This window comes from Alexandromys fortis, unplaced genomic scaffold (genome assembly GCF_014885135.2).
Source record: "Alexandromys fortis isolate MF-2015 unplaced genomic scaffold, M_Fortis_MF-2015_v1.1 scaffold_123, whole genome shotgun sequence".
NCBI classification, from domain to species: Eukaryota; Metazoa; Chordata; class Mammalia; order Rodentia; family Cricetidae; genus Alexandromys; species Alexandromys fortis.
Window position 1 is genome coordinate 4424418 of NW_026068003.1, and position 19242 is coordinate 4443659.

The 19242-nt window shown below is 44.1% G+C and overlaps 1 protein-coding gene across 3 annotated transcripts in view; it reads left to right on the forward strand.

Moving 5' to 3' along the window:
* The window catches only part of Ptprg (protein tyrosine phosphatase receptor type G), a 672889-nt gene that overhangs the window by 384809 nt on the left and 268838 nt on the right, over nucleotides 1-19242 (forward strand). For all 3 annotated transcript variants that reach the window (XM_050161098.1, XM_050161099.1, XM_050161100.1), the window contains 2 exons: nucleotides 731-910; nucleotides 10980-11128. In XM_050161098.1, the coding sequence (XP_050017055.1) occupies nucleotides 731-910; nucleotides 10980-11128 (329 nt within the window). The remainder of the gene's footprint in view (nucleotides 1-730; nucleotides 911-10979; nucleotides 11129-19242) is intronic.

Genomic DNA, 19242 nt, shown 5'->3' on the forward strand with positions numbered 1-19242 from the left:
CTTGGGTTATGGTTCTCTGCATCAAAACATGCTTAATTAAGCCCCTTTTTGTGAATGAGTACTCTGCTTATTTTTAGGACGTTTACTTAAACTATTTCAAAAATGTGAACAGCTCTCCAGACCCTTCTGCACAACCTCCTAAATTGGATCAAAATGAAGCAAGCAAGTGTTTTTTTTTTTTTTTTTTTTGTAAATCAAAGACCAAAACCATCTCAAGTTCTCTGAGATCTAGTTTCAGTACTGGGCTGGTCTGTGAATGGAGTGTGGGTGTGAGTGTGTGTGTGTGTGTGTGTGTGAGAGAGAGAGAGAGAGAGAGAGAGAGAGAGAGAGAGACAGACAGACAGACAGACAGACAGACAGACAGACAGAGACAATAGAGCAGAGAGAGGTCCACATCAGGGTGTGTATGTGCGTTTATGTGTGCACACATGTGCTTGTGGGCTTGTATGCAGGGCAGAAGGTCTGCATATTCCAGGGTTTCCCATCGTATGTTTTGACATAGGATTTTTTTGTTTAACCTTGGACTCACCCCCCTGTCTTCTAATGTAAGGTGCAAACATGGACCACCATGCCTGGCTTGACATGGATGTTGGGGAACTGAACTCAGGTCCTCATGCTTGCTCACAGCACTTTAGCCACCAGGTCCCTCCACAGCCCCTTTAGCCACATCTTATTTGTTCAGATGCAGACTTCTGGGCCACGATGACTGAAGTGTCACTTTTCTCTACAGGTGCCTACGGTCCTGAGCACTGGGTCACCTCTAGTGCCAGCTGCCGGGGAAGCCATCAGTCTCCTATCGACATTTCAGACCACCAAGCCCGTGTTGGCGAAGAGTACCAGGAACTTCAGCTTGATGGGTTCGACAATGAGTCCTCTAACAAGACCTGGATGAAGAACACAGGGAAAACAGGTAGACTCTTTGATTTCTTTTTCTTTGTTTACCACCAGCCAGAATCTGTGTTGGGATGTCTTTGGTGTGGGACTTTATTCCAGCTTGCTTCTTAAATAGTGTCCTCTGCTATAGGCCACCTACTATAGCAATCTTTGTTTTGACATACCCCATTGTGTTACTTCAGGCAAATATCTAATGGTATTTGTGTCCCAGTTTTTACAAACATAAAACTTGTACCATCAAATGTTGGAGGAGGAACTGCTTGTTCGTCCCAGCCACCCAGAACTGAAATAATCACACAGAAACTGTATTAATTAAATCACTGCTTGGCCCATTTGCTCTAGCTTATTATTGGCTAACTTTTACATCTTAATTTAACCCATTTCTATTAATCTGTGTATCACCACAAGGTTGTGGCCTACCAGCAAAGTTCCAGCAGGTTTATCTCTAGAGGCAGATCCATCGCATCTCTGACTCTGCCCTCTTTCTCCCAGCATTCAGTTCCGTCTTCCCCACCTACCTAAGTTCTGCCCAACCAACAGACCACGGCAGTTTCTTTATTCATTAATGGTAATGACAGCACACAAAGGGGATTCCCACATTAATAAAATAATACCCATCTCAGAGGGTTACAGTTGTCCAGTGAATTCAATGTGCTAGGTTCATAGAATGGACTTGAAGAAGAAACTCGCTAAGTCTAAACACCTGATGTGGCAGGCACTATTTACTGGGGGCTCCATTTCAATTTAAGTTTTAATTAAAAAGTAAATAAAAGCTGGGCCTGGTGATCTTCATTTTTAACCTCAACACTCGGAAGGCAGAGGCTGATGAATCGGTGAGTTTGAGACCAGTTTGAGGTTAACGAAAAGAGTTCCAGAACAACCAGGGTACACAGTACGGTCCTGTCTCAGAAAATCCATGAAATGAGATGAGACCGAGCTTCCTGTAGTAAAAACATCGGGCACAGCTCAGCCGCTACATAGCTTCCTTGGCTACCGTACTGCATGCCCCAAAGATAGAAGAAGCCCTATGAGAAAACACTGTGCCAAGTGGACCTATGGGAAAATGCCCTATCTTCCTTGACAATGTGCTTTGTTTAGAATCTCAGATTGGCCTGAGCCAACCCAGCCCTCTATGGCTCAGTCCTGATGCTTGAACCTTCTTCTTTCCTGAATGCCACTTGTCATCACGGGTTGCTGAGTGGAGTACCATCTTTTCACCATGATAAATCTACGGGTTAACTATTCCCTGCAGCTATGGGTTTCCGGTTTGTTCACAGAAGCCCCAGATATTGTTATACTGTGCCCTCATCTCTGATGTCCCTGGAAACACTCGGGTGTGTAGTATGTCACTGCTTACTATAGCCACGAATTAAGTTCATTTCTAAAGACCCCGATGACCTGAGTCTCTGTGTTGCGCTAAAATGAAGTTATCTGCCTTGGCCCCATGTGAGATAGTGAACCTCAGACTGAGTTTCCTTTAAACCTCGTTGGTTGCCTAGGCAGCTTTAGGGATGGATTTTCTTGACCAGCACCTGTCTCAAACTGCTTTGACTTGTTAACACAACTGTTGGCCACACACTTCTTACAGTGAGTCTCGGCAATGGGGTCTTTCCCAAAAGGCTCTGTGGACCTTCGGCTCTTTACTAGTTACTTTCCTGTGGCTGGCATGAGACTGTAAACAAGCCAGCTTGTCAGACGAAGAGGTTACTTGGGCTTTTGGTTCCAGAAGGAGTCCCATCATGGCATCAAACAGGCATGGCACAGGAATCTGAGTGTTCACATCCTCATCTGCGAGCTTGAAGCAGAGGGCAAAGTAGAAGTTAGGGGCAGCTATGATTTCTCAGATCCTGCCCTCAGTGACATTCTTCCTCCAGTGAGGCTGCGTCACCTCCACAAACAGCATCACCAACTCGGATTCAGATATTAGAGCCTATGGGGGACATTTCTCATTCAAACCACCACAGGCAGTGTAGCAGACAACTGTTTCTTGGAGCTTGATTTACCCACTTTTGTAACGTAACTATTCAAGGTAAACTGGTGACCCACCAACGTTACTTACTGATATCATTGCACTGGGGTGTGCGTGTGTGTGCGTGTGTGTGCGTGTGTGTGTGTGTGTATGTGCATGTGATATTGGTGGTGTCTATATGCCCCAGCATATGTGTAGAGTAGAAGAGCTCACCAGACAACATTTGGGTGTTGCTTCTCTCTACTCTGAACTTTGCCACTCCAGCCACGTCACACACCGCAACAATGTTATTTCCAAATGCCTTTCCATCTCCTCTTTCCACCTTTAGCATAGATCATGGGTTTGCTGTTACGGCCCAGGCAATTGTCAAATTTTGTATATCAAACGTTAGTGTCCCTTGGAAACCCGTGACGCCATCCGTGACGCCATCTGAACACAGTGGGTGAGAGCTTTGACATGCTCGGTATAACCAGAGCTTGGAGTCAGTGCCACTTCAGTGCCTCATCCTCGAAGCAAGCCAGAGGCAGCTCACCGGGTGCCCTCCTGCAGTTTTCTACTTGGCTTGCAATGCTTGACAGCCTTCTGCAGAGAGATAACACGTTTCACTGACAGCATTCAGCTTGGAATCACCTGGGAAAGGTTTCTGCAGTGTGCAGGGTTCACTCAGTGTAAGTTGATTCATGACCTTGGCCTTCCCGAAGCTGATTAGCAATCTCTGTCATCCTGCCGACTTCCTAGAGTAATGTGCTACCTGTTGCCCAGACTGGGAGCTCCTGGTTTTGGAGCAGAGCCAGTAAGTAGCACGCCGATACATCTGTCTGCAGCGGAGAAGCAGGATGCAATCCCTCGTACTTCTTAGACTCCCTATATTACTGTGGGATTCACGGGAGACTAGATGGTGGCCCTTGACTTCACTAAGACGATGGCAGGGTCGGGCCACGTGTTTTGAGTGACAGCCACTACCTGACATTTGAGATCTTAAAAGTTTCAGCAGACAGTATTATAGAAACTTTGGTACTGAAATCAACTTGTATTCTTTTTAAATGATCAACCCTAGATACTTTTCATTATGTTGATGTTAAAATTAAGTCCGCAGGTTTGCTAGTATTTTGGAGAAATATCTACCTCCTGAGGGTTATGTTTGGATCATATCCATTTATATAATTCATGTGAATTCAATACGTGTCAGCTCAGAGTCCTTTGTATCTGCTAAGCGTAAGTTGCTAATTTCCCATGAATCACACTGAGACATAACCTGCAGCCTTCAAGGTCTTTGGGGATGTTTTTGCATACATATTGTGAGTTTTGAAACATTATTCTGGGGGGATATTATATTTTCCTGTTTCTTAAAACTAGATGTGAATCTATAATTACCAGAAAAATCAAGTTTATTCTTTTAAAAATTCATACTTGATAAGCCCTGTGGTCTGTTGTTGCTGTAGCCATATCTGTCTTTCATACCTAGATAATGAAAACAATATTCTCTTTCTTAAATCATTAATTTTTCTCCAGTTATTTTGTTCATGATGATAGTGATGTATCTCAGCTCTTTTGCAGTGTTAGGCAGACTCTCTCCCACTGTGTTATAGCCCTAGCCTACAAAACATTATTTTTTAAGCCTATTTTTTCTTCTGTAGAAGTATTTTTACGAAGCTCATATTTCCAGAAAGTAAATCCAAGATGTATTCCCCATCTGTAGAGATCTGAGGTCACTTATCTGTAAAATAGAATGAATCCTGATACTGAAATATCAATATAGAAAGCTAATATTTAACACTTCCTGTTACATGGAGACAGTGGTTTCCTGTAAAACATTCTTAGTCTTTAGATCTGTCTTTGCTCCTGAGACGACACCTCTCTCTGTCTCTCTCTCTCTCTCTGTCTCTCTCTCTCTCTGTCTCTCTCTCTCTCTCCCTCCCTCCTCTCTCTCCCTCCCTCCTCCCTCCTCCCTCCCTCCCTCCCCCCCTCCCNTCCCTCTCCGTCTCCTCTCTCTCTCCCTCTCCATTTGTCTGTCCGTCTGTCCGTGTGTGTGTGTGTGTGTGTGTGTGTGTGTTGTCCTGTAAATCATAGGGAGGCTTGGTTGCACCTTGCCCACTCTGACAGGTCATCTACAATACTCTGATTACACAAATGGGCCCTCTCTGTCTCTCCCCAAGGAGATGTGACCGTCTGATTTACAGTTCTACTGCCCAGCCACCCAGTGTCATCCTCCTTCTTTGATTTGCATGGGATGAAAAGACAATGTTCTGTAATAAGACTGCAGTGTAATCTTTTTGTCCTGGCATTAATGTCTAGTAAAGTGATTGGGTTTAAAGCTCCCATGTGTTTTCAGACACACATTAATAAGTCTTCTCCTCCTATGATTTTTTAACTGTTAGAGACTTTTACATTGTCTTGAACCAGTAGTTTTTCAGTACTGGCCCTGGAACACATAGTAAACATGTTTGTCATAGACCATAATTCTTCTATTTTTCCCATTGCATTTTGGTTTACTGTAATTTTTTTCTCTTTGCCTGTATTTTTTCCTACATATGAAAATACCATTGCACTTATTGTGATCATCTTCAAGTAATGGTCATAAGGGGCTGGATCCGGTGCTCAACAGTTAAAAGCACCAACTGCTCTTGCAGAGGGCCCATGTTTGCCTCCCATAACCCTTTGGTAGCTCACACCATCTGTACTGCAGGAAATCCATCACCCATTCTGGCTTCTGCAGGCACCAGCCACAAGCATAGTGCACATGCTTACATGCAAGCAAACCCTCGCAGACATAAAATAAAAAGATCATTTTATGTTAATAAAAATATTGACTGCATTTGTAGACTCATAGTTCACATCAACTAATAAGAAGAGTCAGAGAGCATTCAGCTTACTTGAGTTTTTCTGACCTGGGGACGTTAGAAGTAGATTTATATTATAAGAACTGTAGACTTAACACACTAATTGCTCACTGGTTTACAGAGGAAACCAGGTTCTTATTTATTTACTTCTTTCTGCCTGACTGCTTGACTTATGATAAGGCCTCTGCAACTCCCTCCAATACTTCTGGAGCATCCCCTCAAATGAGTCTCCCATACTGAGATCTCTACCTGTTCACTACAGAGTATACCTTAGATGTTGGCTCTATGTATCCTGAAGAATTGCTGTTCTTGCCTTGCCTTGAGGGGGACCTTGAGCTTAGAGCCCAAAGAAAGACCTTCAACGACTGCTGAGGTGGGCCTGGGCCTAGACTTCCAGGTCGTCAAAAACACTGAATTTGAAGTCCCAGTATATCTCCTCCTGCACTTTTTCTGTTTTGATTTATTCAAAATCCATCTTAGCATTTGGTCCATGTGAGGAGAAAGTCCTAGAAAGTTCACTCATTTGAATGCTCCTTCCTCCTTCCCTCCCTCCCTCCTTCCTTTTCTCCCTCCCTCCCTCCTTTGCCTGTTCCACCATCTTTGTCATTTTGGGCTTCCAGTACAACACATCGGACAGCGAGTAGCTCGCCCATTTCTCACAGATATCAGAACTAGAAGTCCAATCTTCAGACGTTTATGATTCCACTTCCAGCCAGCACTTTTTTTCTGGGTCCAAGAGGGTCTGCTCTCACTGTGTCCTCCCCTGAATGGGAAGGGCAAAGAGCCTCTCTCTGCTTACTTCTGAGGGTGCTCATTCCTTGCATGAAAACTCCACCATGGTGAGCTCGACTCCTTTCAAAGGCCTCACCATGTAATAAAGAACACTGTGTAGTGATAGGAGCAGGTGGGACTTTGGATTCCCCAGGCTTAGGTCCTCGCAGACTTTTCTGTGTTTTAATCGTTGTTCCAGTGTTGAAATGTTTACTCGCAGACTCCCTCATCCCTGCCCTACCAACATTTAGCTGTTGTTTCTGTTGTTTTTATTTGTTCTTGTAGTATTCTTCACTTCGTCTTTTTCTTTAACTTTGATAATTTTATTTTCATTAAATAAGGTGATTTTTTTCCAAAGAAAACTTTGTATCCAATTCATAAATGGAAAACCCAGAGGTTCAAAACAGAATCTCTGTTTAAATTAAGTCAATAATCCATGAAAATAAATCAAAGGTTCCTGTGTTATTAAGTTCTAGTTTAATATATTCTTGAAACAAAGAGTGAGGTGAAGCAGTAACAGATTTTCTTTTCAAAGAAAAAGGAAAAATTGAAATCATTTGTAAGAGAAAGTGTTTTGTTTCCGCCTGTGTTGAAATGAATGAAAAGGAACAGTTCGGTCTTTCAGCTCACCTCCCAGGACTGATGTAGGCCTGCTTAGCTTTAGGTCTGAGTTCTGTCTTGTGTGTTTAGCTGGCTATTGAACCCTTGGCTTGAGCATGCTAGCCAGGGCTCTATCACTGAGCCACTTTGAAGCCCAAATCAAGCTCTTTGGGAACATTTAGCATCACACTTAGGTGTCCACAGCTTTCCCTTAGCCACTACATGCAGGGTTCCTGGCAGTGTCCACGGTGCTTTGGGAAAGTGGTACCCTTCGGCCTCACCAGGTTGGTACTGTTACTATATACCCTTGTGAACAGTGAGGGAAACTGAGGCACAGAGAATTTAGAAACTTCTTGGGGTCCTACTTCTCTGCCAAAAGACTTTATGTGAAACTATCATTTTATCCCTATTTCAAAATAGTGTTGCCATTGATCATCGGCCCTTAGGAAAAAAGCTGTCACAATGTAAGTGGGGAGTTCTCTCTTCTTCGTCTAATGAAATGTAAACAAAACGTAAGCTGGTTTTGGAGGGCTGTATATGCCCGGGCATGCTGTGTGTCTGGCGAGAAATTCCATAAAATGAAAACGGAGATTAATGTTTCAGATACATAGTTCCCTAATTATACCTTTAATTATTCATGTAAAACAAGTAAAATGACCCCTGACAGAGGACATAAATGATTTAGGCAGAATCAAATATTCATGAGATGATGCTGAGTCCCTGGGTGTGTCCTAAAAGACAACACTCAAATCTCTGCTTCCGTCCATCTGAACTTGAAAGCGTGTCTGTGGAATTCATAGAAGGCCGAGAGTAACCCGCACTATTTAAGACCCTGCCAGCCACAGGCCTGTGTGTTCTGGTACCGGCCTGAAAGATATATGGAGATGTAGAACACATTAGGGGGCGTTCTATAATAGCTCTGTACCCATCAATGAATCCCCATAAAACAATGCGCTCCACTTTGTAGGGGTGTTCTGGGTAGCGTGGATTCGTTGAAGCAAGAAGGAACTCCAAGATGAAATTTAAGGCCCATGTGGTAGGAGGAGTAAGGTCAAGCCTGTCTGAAAGACTTAACCCAAAACAGTCGTACAAAGGTGTTTTTATTGATTGTTACACCAAGTTGCTTTTGGGGTAATGTAATTCTTCCTACCAAGGCCCTATCTTATCCATATGATTTCTAAAGAAACGCATCACAGGCCCTCATGACTCTGGTCCTTTATTATGTATCGTTTGCAATACACAATGATCCAAGATCCTCAGGTGTGCCAGAGGCATCTTGTGCCCAAAGTCATGGAAGGCTGCAAACCCCTTCAGGAAAACAGTTCTACAACAGAAAGCAGTCAGTGTTTCCTTCAGAGATTCTTCCCTCTTTCCTGCAGCGATTCTTCAAGGTCAGAGTCCTTCTAGAAATCAGCCAATCACTCTAGTGTTTTCCCCAGATACAGTGATCCTACTAAGTTCCTACAACACAGCTTCATAATAATTTTGATAATATTTTTCCACTTTGTGACAGGACATATGCCCCTTTTAATGTTCTTTAAGTAGATAAAGCAAACAGGAGCTAGAGAAATGTCTTGGGTCTACATGTTTGCCTCATAAGTATGGGAATTCGATTTTGGATGCCAGCACCTATATAAAACCCAAGTGAGATGGTGCCTTCTTTCAGTCTCAATGCTGGGAGACAGAGACAAGAGGAGTCAGGGCTCACTGGCCTTCTAGCCTAGCCAATCAGTGAGCTCCAGGTTCAGTGAGAGGGTCTATCCCATCAAATGAAAAGAGCTATCGAGGACAGCATCCAACTTGGACCTCTGTCTTTTATACTCATGCATGTGTATACCCATGTACACATATGCTCACAGGAAACACACACATACACACACACTCTAAAGGAGAATACCTTGTGATAGATATCAATTACATTACGTTCACATTTCAGTGAGATTAAATAGCATGTTTGTGCAATATAGTTGCGTTTGTTCATTCCCATATGGTCCCTGTAAACTTCCACCAAGTTTCCACCAGCGACTCACTGCTCTGCAAAGCCTAAAATATTTACTGATGGCCATTAAAGGGAAAAGTGTGCCGACCTCTATTCTCAGGCACACCCCCAGCAGGGCGATGCTGGAACAATGCCATCGTTTGTTTAATTGGCACAAGCAATGCTTGCTTTTAAACTTCATTTTATTCTTTAATGCATTGTCCCGCTAATTGAACATTTACTGTGTATTTCTCAAAAGTTGGTGAACAAGTGCCTTTTGAAAGCAATAATAGGGGGATTTATGTGATCGGGGCTCCTTCTCTTGGCTTTTAATGCTTCCTTTCCATAGCAAAGCACCGAAACTAATTGCCCTGTTTCAGAAATGGGTCATTAGTCTCATCCCTATCTTTTATGTGGACCTAATTTTCATGCAGGATTCCTGCGTGAGGCGCTAACTGGGATCGCTTTCGGAAGAAGAGACAATGAGAACCCGAGTGCCTTCCCATGGCTTCCACAGGCTCGCCTTTTGATCCTAAGCCAGTCAGTGTATCTCTTGGCAGCTGCCATGTATTTAGCAGCCAATAAGAAGTTGTTACATGAATGAATGAATCAGCTTTAGGGAAGTGGGGGATGGGAGTGAGAATATAACAGTCGTAAAACTGAAATACTTTTGTATACTTTTAAATAATCTTATTCCCTTGGGAAAAACTAAAGTTTATGGGAATAGAATCCATATGATCCTCGAGTTCTTGTTGCTGGGGTTTGAGAAAGAAAACTGTATTTTTAATATTTAGGATTTTCATTGGTCGAGGCTTTTATGTTGTGGATGTTGTTTGTTGTTATCAACTGAACGTCATTTCCTTATGCTTCGAGGTAAAGGGAGGCAGTACAGGAAATAGAATTAGGGGCCAGGATTTTAGTGAAATACTAATGCCTTGTTGGGCTGGTGTGTAACCTAAAGACCGCCATCCACAGCTCTGACTGTCCGCCCACTGTTTCTGCTATACTATGGGACCAGCCTCCAAAAATCTTTTTCATGCTCTCCTGCCTGAGGCTTGTTCTTTTTTTTTTTTTTTTTTTTTTGTCAAAGGAGCATGCAGGTCACAAGTGGCATATCTTACGTTTCTTATTTGATTTTAGACCTTGAACCTCAGGAGTCAGTGCTTTAGGTGTGTCTTGCTTTCTAGAAGCATCTCGATTTTCCCCTCTCTGTCAAATGGAGAAGAGATTCTGCCTCCTCTCCCTGGGAACTGCCACCACTGAGAACTGTTGAATTAGCCCTTTGCCCAGGAAGATAGAGGCAAGCAGATTTCTGTCCCCCTCTTTCAAGGACATCAGTGGCAAATTAGAATACAATTTGGACTAGAGTCCAAATTGGGCAATTGGTGTATTATCAAAGCATGAAAGATGGACCACTTGGAGGGATGTGGGTGACCCCCAAAAGTATGGATGCTGACCTTCCCGTAGCCATGCATACGTATAGTTCCCACTTTAGCTAATCTTCCATTTACTATGCTTCAGCACCCCTGAAAACAGGGAGCCATGTGTCAATAGGGCAGAATGACATATAGTTAGCTAGGCTCATAAGGGATTGACTGGGTTCATAGGAACAGGTCCAGTGATGGTTCTTCTTCTGTAAGGGAACCCATGGCCAGCAAACCCAATCCCCACAGCTCTTCTGATGAAAGTGATCGATGGCTGTTAATGCTTAAAGAGAGCATCACACAAGAACTAGTTGGTGGTGGTTCAGGAGCACTCCGTAGCCGCAATGCCTTCCTTTACTCAAGCTGGTGATTTTGAATCGCCTTATAGGTGTATGGGGAAGTCATTCACACCACGGTAAGACGTGAACTTGACCGAAGCAGTAGAACATCCGATGGTTTGAAACTCACTTTCTTTTTCTTCTCTCTCGCTTCCCATTTGACAGTTGCCATCCTTCTGAAAGATGATTATTTCGTGAGTGGCGCTGGTCTGCCTGGCAGATTCAAAGCTGAGAAGGTGGAGTTTCACTGGGGCCACAGCAATGGCTCCGCTGGCTCAGAGCACAGTGTCAACGGCCGGAGGTTTCCTGTGGAGGTAAGAGACCTGGGAACCCCAGGATTCCCACTGTTGGCTGCTGTGTCCTTACTTTGGTCATTCTGCGGGCTAAATGAACATACCCTGCTTTCCTTTCTCAGGAAACCCTGTATCTAGAGTATGGCAAAGGGCTCCCCACAAGACTTGGCTTTGCTCTAGAGGAGAGCTATAAAGAGTCCATGGACACAGTAACTTTAGCCTGCTCAGTGATGTCTGCCATTTTTTCCCCTTTTGACAGTTTCTCTTCTCTATCCATTTCTCAAGCTCTCTTTTCTGAAGGTGACATTTTCTGTGACGCAGAGACTTTGCTGTCACTTTTTAGACAATGGCAAGGCTGGTGACATGAAAAGGACTCTCAGAAGCCTCTCTGAGTTGTGAACTTCCTTGAAGGGTTTGTTTTGTTTTGGTCTCTGCCAGCTGTTGGGACAGAGGATGTGACCATTGACGGCATGAACCTCTGCCATCTTTTGTTAGGTCCCATGGTGACACTGCTTCATTCTGCAGTCATTTTGAGTCCATCTTTTCGTAGATCCCGGGTAGTGACCAGAAGGCCATGGTTCAGGTGTATAGAGTTGAAAAAGAAGTCCTATTATAACCAATCTCTTTATCAATGTCACCTGGTACATCACATGTGTTGCAGGTTCTTTTTTCTTTCTTTCTTCATGTGTTTGAATTTTATTCTGTTAGGGTAACCTGTGCTGATTAGCTTGTTTCCCATGTGCTAAGCCTGACAGGTTTGTGGCAGATCTCACTAGATGTGGTGGTGTTTGGTTATACAACACAGGGAGTCACTGTGGAATGCTGGGATGTTTTCATCCTAGGAACCAGATGGCGGAGTATTATTTTCAGCTCTCAATGTTTCTCAGTTTGCGTCTCGTTTGATAGCCTGATAAATACTTGAGACCCTCTTCACAATGAAAACACATGTATTTCACATGTATGTGTGTGACTTATAAAGTGTTAGGTTTATTACGTAGCTCCCCAAGCCTGTTTATTAACCTTCTGAGAAGACTTGACCCTTGTGTGCACATCGGGAAAGGCATGGATATCTCCTCCGTGGAGATGCTTTTGAGGGTAAATGGGACAGTGCGTTCAACGCCAGCTTTTCTTACTGTATTCTCACAACGCAGACCACTTTCGATCCCAGAATGTGCGAAGCTTCCACCCCAACGGTGTGCGAACAGTTCTGCTGGCTGCTCTTGGCGTCTGTTCCTTTCCCTCTGCGTGGGGATTTTGCAGAGCCTACAGAAAGCCTCGTTCCTACAAGGCAACCCTTACTTCAGTCACAAGTTAATTTTCTAGAATAGCTCATTGAATTTAAGGAAACAATTACATTTCACTAGTTTGTTGCAAGTGGTATTTTAAGGGTTCTAGAGCAATCTGTTAGAGAAAAAAAATATAGATTGGGTCTGGTATGATCCTGGACATGGGAGCTTCTGACGTCACCATGAACGAGTTCTTATTCAACCTTCCTGTGTGTCTGTTCCTTTCCCATTTTCCAGAGATCCCCTAGTCCCATGCCTGTGAACAGTCGTTTTCAGATTTCGTGAAAGTGTGAAGAACACCATAGAAGCATGTACAGAAACGTCTGCGCTAGTGCCAGCGGCTTAAGCAGGACAGCCTAGCTAGACCTGTTTCTCCACATTCTTCTTGGGCTGCCTGTACCATTTTTGTGCATGGAGAGAGACCAGATTCTCCTGGTGTGAGGGTTAGTTATCCTATCAGACAAGGGAACAGTTTCCATAAGGGCAGTTCCATGACACAGTGTCAGGCAGAATGGAGATTTTAGACTGGCCTTGTAGGGGGATTCTCATTTCTTTTCTCTAGAGAAGCATTCTTTGGTTTCTTGAAAGATCAGAAGCCAAGAACTTGGATGGATGCATGTATGTACATATCCATGTATACACTCACGTGTATCACCATGTCACCTGCCCTGACTCATAGACTCCCCTGGAGACAACAGAGATAGCCACTCTGAGAAGATGCTTTGTGTTTTCTCTCGTTTGTTTAATGTGTGGCACCCACCTCTGCCCTGTGTGCCTTTTTGTCTGTGGGACTTCCTCTCCTGGTCATGTGAACTATGCGATTCTGAGTACGGTTTTGACTTAATGGACCTCCTGCCCTGTGTATGGGATGATTCATCTCTTAGAGTCTTAGAAGTACTAGTTTTTTTTTTTTTTTTTAAATACATGGCAAACTTGCTTCCTAGAATCAAACTTAACATGGTGTTTGCAAGTATGGGCTTTCCCTTCTGGTCCACCATTCCCCATGCCCCGTGTCCTCCGACCGCTTCCCATGGGCACTAGGAGTTGAGAAGGTGATTTGTGTCCTGCCAGCTTTGCTCTGAAGCCTCTTTGTCCCTAAATTGGGTAGCCATTCAATTGGCTCATGGCTCATTGGCTCATGCTTGGAAAGTTTAAAAACTTAATCTGGCTTGGGAAAGCATGTCTGTGGAGCAGGAAGGGGGGGGGGGGACTCGTGTGCCTCCTCTGCAGTCACACCCTCTAGTGCCAGTACAGTGCCTCCTGCCCACACTTGGTTCTAGATCAGTGTGCAGCACAGACCTACATTTTCTTTGGAGGCCTTATGAATTTTGAAAACCATTGGTCTTTCCCATTGCTTCAAGAGTGCCATCAATTGCTGAAGGAATATAAGCTATGGTACTTCTGATGCCCAGACCTACTGTGTGCTCAAGTGACTTGGGTCCTTCACTTTTGAGTGACATCAGGTCATAAGCCTGCCTGTATTAATAGGGTTCCTCATGCCCAACTGGCTCATAGCTTGATTTCATAAATTGTGATAACACGTTGATGTTCTTAGTGGTATATTTGGAGGTACTTAAATTGCAGGGATTAAAGGCAGTTGGATCCAGTTTAAGTGTAAAATGTGCACGGAAAGTTGCTCACTTCTGTCTCATGTATGTCTATAAATTTGGTGATAGCTTGCCTTCCTCATGCTCATTGCTGACACTCGCTCTTCCTGGTGTTTCCGTGCTGCTGGGGCACCAGAGTTGGCTCACTTCCTTCCGTTCTGAGTGGGAAAATGCGGATGTGTCTGTTCCTGGGGATAGAGTGAGAAGAACGTTTTTTTTTTTAAAGATTTATTTATTATATATACTGTATTCTGCACCAGATCTCATTACAGATGGTTGTGAGCCACCATGTGGTTGCTGGGAATTGAACTCGGGACCTTCGGAAGAACAGGCAGTGCTCCTAACCTCTGAGCCATCTCTCCAGCCCGAAGAACGTTTATTGTAGACTTGAGTGTGTAAACAGCCAGGGGCATCTGGAAGAGTCCTGTCTGAACATGGCCAGCAGACCTTGGGAGTGAGAGAGAAATAGAGAAAGGGAGGAAGGAAAGAGGACTGGAGGGGGACGAGGAGCCAAGGCCTGAGCCTCGAGACCAGGGGAAAAAGAGACCAAATAAACATGTGGATCGAGAAGACACCAAGCCAAGTAGCTGAGTTGTATATGGGTGGGAGACAGAACCCCAGCAAAACCGGGGAGGGGTGAGAAGTGCAGGGTGGAGATATAGGTACTGAATGATTTGGGGGAGGTAGCCAGTGTCTGCTTTGATATGTTAATAGGCACCCCTGTTAGCCATTTGTTCAAGCTTTCCTTGGGACCAAGTAAAGTTTCCAGTATTGTGGAAAATTTGATCTACAACTGGGGTATCATTTTTGTGTGTGCCATGCATGTATCAGGCGACAAAATGTTACTGGAATTAGGTCAGAGCTTGGGTCCTGGCAGCCCTAGTAAGTCCTCAAATGGCCAGTTCAGCCAATTTTACTCACTGTCGCAGACTGGGAAGGAGAACAGAGAGGCCCTTTCAATGGTCAAGTCTATTATCAGTGTTCTGATACGAGGTCTGTGTTTAAGTCAGGCAACAAAGTGCTACTCCTGAAGCAGCTGTCTTGGTTCAGGCGTGGCCCTACCCCTCGCCACTGTAGTCTGGCTCCAGTTTCTCTTTCGAAGCAACTGTGGAAATGCCTTTCAGGGAGGTGTCATAGAAATGGCTCAGTTGTATAGTGCTTGAGACCTGAGTTCGACACCTAGGACCCAAGTGAAAAGGCCAGGTTTCACCGTGGCCTGCGCTTGGAACGTCAGTGCTAGGGAAGGCAGAATCTGGTAAATCCCTGGCGATCTTGTCTAGCCAGTTGACAGTAACTGGTAAGTTCCAAGCCAGTGAGAGACCCTGTGTCATAAAACAAGGTGATTAGTTCCTGAGCAGTGACACCTTTGGTTGTCTGGCCTCTACATGTGCGTCTGTATATCTGCAGGCACATACACATATAGGTACTGAGAAATCTTGTTTTTGGGAAATAGACTCCCTGTCCGGGGTTTGCAGCCTTTTCCTTCTCCTAGTGTGTAGTTTCTGAGGAAATTCCAGAATGAGGGAGAGCATTGTTTAGTAATGTAATGACTAAAAGGAGTTATTTTTAAAGACTATTGGAGTACCTTTGTTTCTGCCAGTGTTGAAGATTATGCTGAGGTTGGTAGAATGGACCCATCCCCACTCCCTATGACCCCTGCCAGAGTACATCCGTCATTGTCTCTGGACAGTTTGGCCATCATCACTGTTGTTGGCAGTGTATGCTACTGGTTTCTAGTTGATTGGGGATAGGATGCTCGTAATGTACCAGCGTATGTGACAGCCCTCTGTACCAGAAGCCATTCAGCCCACAGATGTCACGAGTGTCACATGTGTGAACCAGTAGCGCAGCAAAAGCATGCACTGGTGGAATTGGGCTGCCCTTCACCCTGGTGGCATCCCTGTAAATGCATCTGAACATGGAGTTCTTGTTTCCAGCGTTGATTTAGAAAGTGGCGTACCTTGCTTCCTGAAATCCAGCACAGCCCTGGCAATATCAACAACTCCTTCAGGCTTCTACCCTGCAGGCTGAATTTCAAGCATTGTCCCCTCAGAACCTGGGCCCACTCCCTGAGGGTAAACTAACAGAGCCAGCCTTGTAGATTTTGTTCCCTCCTGTGATTCTTTAAGGTTAGCTATGGCTTTTTTGGCATGCACAGTTTAGACCAGTCTCTATTTTCCTGGCCAAAATCCTGGATTGTCTCACAGTATCTGTACTTAAAAACATCAAATCTAATAGTTAACTATAAAGTCATTATACAATCCAGTGTTCTTCAAAAGCCAGCTATTTTTTTCTTCCCTCCCTCCCTCCTTCCCACCCTCCCTCCTTCCCATAGTTAAACTTAGAAAAGCAAATGGAAGTGACTGCCATGTTCTGTTGGGGGCAGGTAACAGACCCATCAAGTGCCCTCTGTCCCCCTGCAGCAGCTTCCCTGCCAACTGAAGATGTTCTGTCTTAAAGATGCTAAGGACACACAAGTAAAGCAGGAAGCCACAGACCCAGCCTGCCAGTTGTGGTTGGTCCTGTAACGAGCACTGCCTAACACGGAGATAGGAGTTGCATTACACCGCGTTTCCACTAATACTGGAAGTTGGAGTGGATTCAAAGGAAAACCTCCAGACAGAACCTCTGAGAGCTCCATTAAAGTGCAGGTTCATTGCGCGCTGTTGTCTACAGTAATTAAAATCGTATTCATTACAATAAGAGTTTGCAGGAGTTGTTGATTCAGATGTGCTGGTGCTTTATGAGTTGAAGTCTTCAATAAGTTTAAATGATCCAAATTGATCGTCTGCCGCCTTTTTTTTTTTTTTTGGTTTTTTTTTTTGGTTTTTCAAGACAGGGTTTCTCTGTGGCTTTGGAGCCTGTCCTGGAACTAGCTCTGTAGACCAGGCTGGTCTCGAACTCACAGAGATCCGCCTGCCTCTGCCTCCCGAGTGCTGGGATTAAAGGCGTGCGCCACCACCGCCCGGCTCGTCTGCCGCCTTTCCAGCTAGACTCACAGCTGGTTCGTTTCAGCTCTGGTTAGAGCATCTTGGCAAGTAGGGAGAAGCGAAGGCAGTCTTCTCCATACGTCCCATATACACATTACTGTATGGTACAGGGTGGCAGTTCCTTATCTCTGACTCTGGAGGCCAAATGGTTTAGAATCTCCAGTCATTTTTCCTAAGGTCCTAGATTGTGTGTGGGGACACTGTGTGCGTGCGTGCGTGTGCGTGCGTGCGTGCGTGCGTGCGTGCGTGTGTGTGTGTGTGTGTGTGTACTACAGTTGATACTCATATCGCGGAAGCTGCCCCTGAATAGAATGCCCATATTAAATGGAAACATACGTTCTACAAATACTTTCATGTTTCCTCACATCAGGATTTATCACCAAGTAAGTTTCTACAAAATCAAAATAGCCACAAAATTCTTTTTGATCTCCAAGAGATGTCTAAGCCTGGTGTAGATAGCACAGGGGATGTCTGTGGTCTGTGGAGAGTACTATGGTTTCCAAGACTGTCCAGTTAGGTCACTGCGAGCTGAGCCGCCCTAGGGTGAATGTCACATGAACTGTGCATTGCTATTCTGAAATTTTAGAGCCTGCATTAAGAGAGATAAGAAGCAGCAGGTGGTTTGATTAAAACTGAACAGTTTGTTTTATGCAGATATTTATTATTATTTATTATAAAAGCCATCACAATTTCATTGGTTTTAATAAAATGTTTTATTTACCTTAATATTTTTCCAGTATAAAACCAACTATAGAAAGTTACGAATGAGATCCCCTGCATTCTGTTTTGAATACCAAGTCTTTGAAACTCACTTTATCTTTTAAAATGTCTTGTATAGGTGGGGGGGGCACATTTCCATGGCGTGTGTATAGAGATCAAAGGGCAAGTTGAGAGAGTTTGATCCTTTCACAGTGTGGATTTTGGACTCAAATTCAAGTCGTTGAGCGTGGCAGCAAGGTTCCTTACGCACTAAACCATCTCACTGGTTCGATTTTAAATACTACAACAGCATATTTCTGTTTGGACAAACCGCTTCTGTATTCCACATGCCTGCTCGCCTCATGCAAATTATGGCTCCTAAGTGGAAACGCATAGACTTTCAGGTTCTCGGCCTCAGTTGTGGAATTAGGTCATAAGTTAGCCCGAAACCAATGGAAGTTATTCAAGAGGAGTTTTCTGTAGTAATTTGACATTTTTCCTCTTCTGGCAAGAACAGAGAAGGTCAAAGGACATAAAGTAGTAGCCGTTGTAGGCTGAACAAGTTGAAAGTTCTGATTCACAACTCAGCAATTACTGGTCATAGTGGAATGTCTCCTAAACAAATGTCCCATAGCTGCTGTAGCCACAGGGAGCAAATGCAGGTATTCGCATGGCGTATTGGAGAACCTTATGTGTTTCACTATAGTAATCTTTTAGATTTAGCAGCCATTTAGCTTTGTCTCAAATCCCGTGTACACGCTTTAACTCTACACGATTAATTCTATTAAAATACTGATAGATATTTACAGTGCTTCTATTTCATTCTGGGGTATAGCATCTTTATTACAGACTTCAACTCCAGGCATCCCAGAATTGATTTCTTCATAAGCTTTCTGGTTTTTCTCTTTTTTCTCCTTCACAATGTTTATTCCCAGAGCTTTGAACAGTGTTCTTTTTAGAATCCTTTTCCAACCTGAAAAACTCAAATAAAGCTGGCTGGAGAGACCTTTGTGCTATGATGTGGAGACCTCTGGCAGCCTGATCGCATGTATTGTGAGTTCAAGTCCAGAGGATTTACTAGCATGCGGCTCAAACCCCCATACACCCAGTTTTATTGTGCCCTGTCAAAACTGAAGCAGAAAGGCTTCAAGCCATCTTAAATCTAAAGCCTTTAGCTAGTTCTTTAGTGCCCTCGCCACTGGGAAGGGACAGTCAGGAAGATTTATAGGGAATCGAAAAGAAGTCCAGTTTGAAAGTCTGTTTCTTCTCACTCCTTTAAGTCCCTGACACAGAAATCCACAGCACCCCTGAGTGGAACAGGAAGGACATTCTGCAGGCTTCCCAAACTGGCTTGTGCGCCTGGCAGTGTGTTCGGCGCAGACTGTGTCCTGGGAACATTTACGGGGATATGTGGACGGTAGCAAGGCAAGTGCTCAATTATCTGTTTAAAAAAAAAAAAAGGAATTTCCTCTCTTGAATGTTTGATGATGTCTTAAAAGATAGGACTTTAAAAGTCGGGTTAATATGTGGAAGATAACGTCTACATCCCGGCT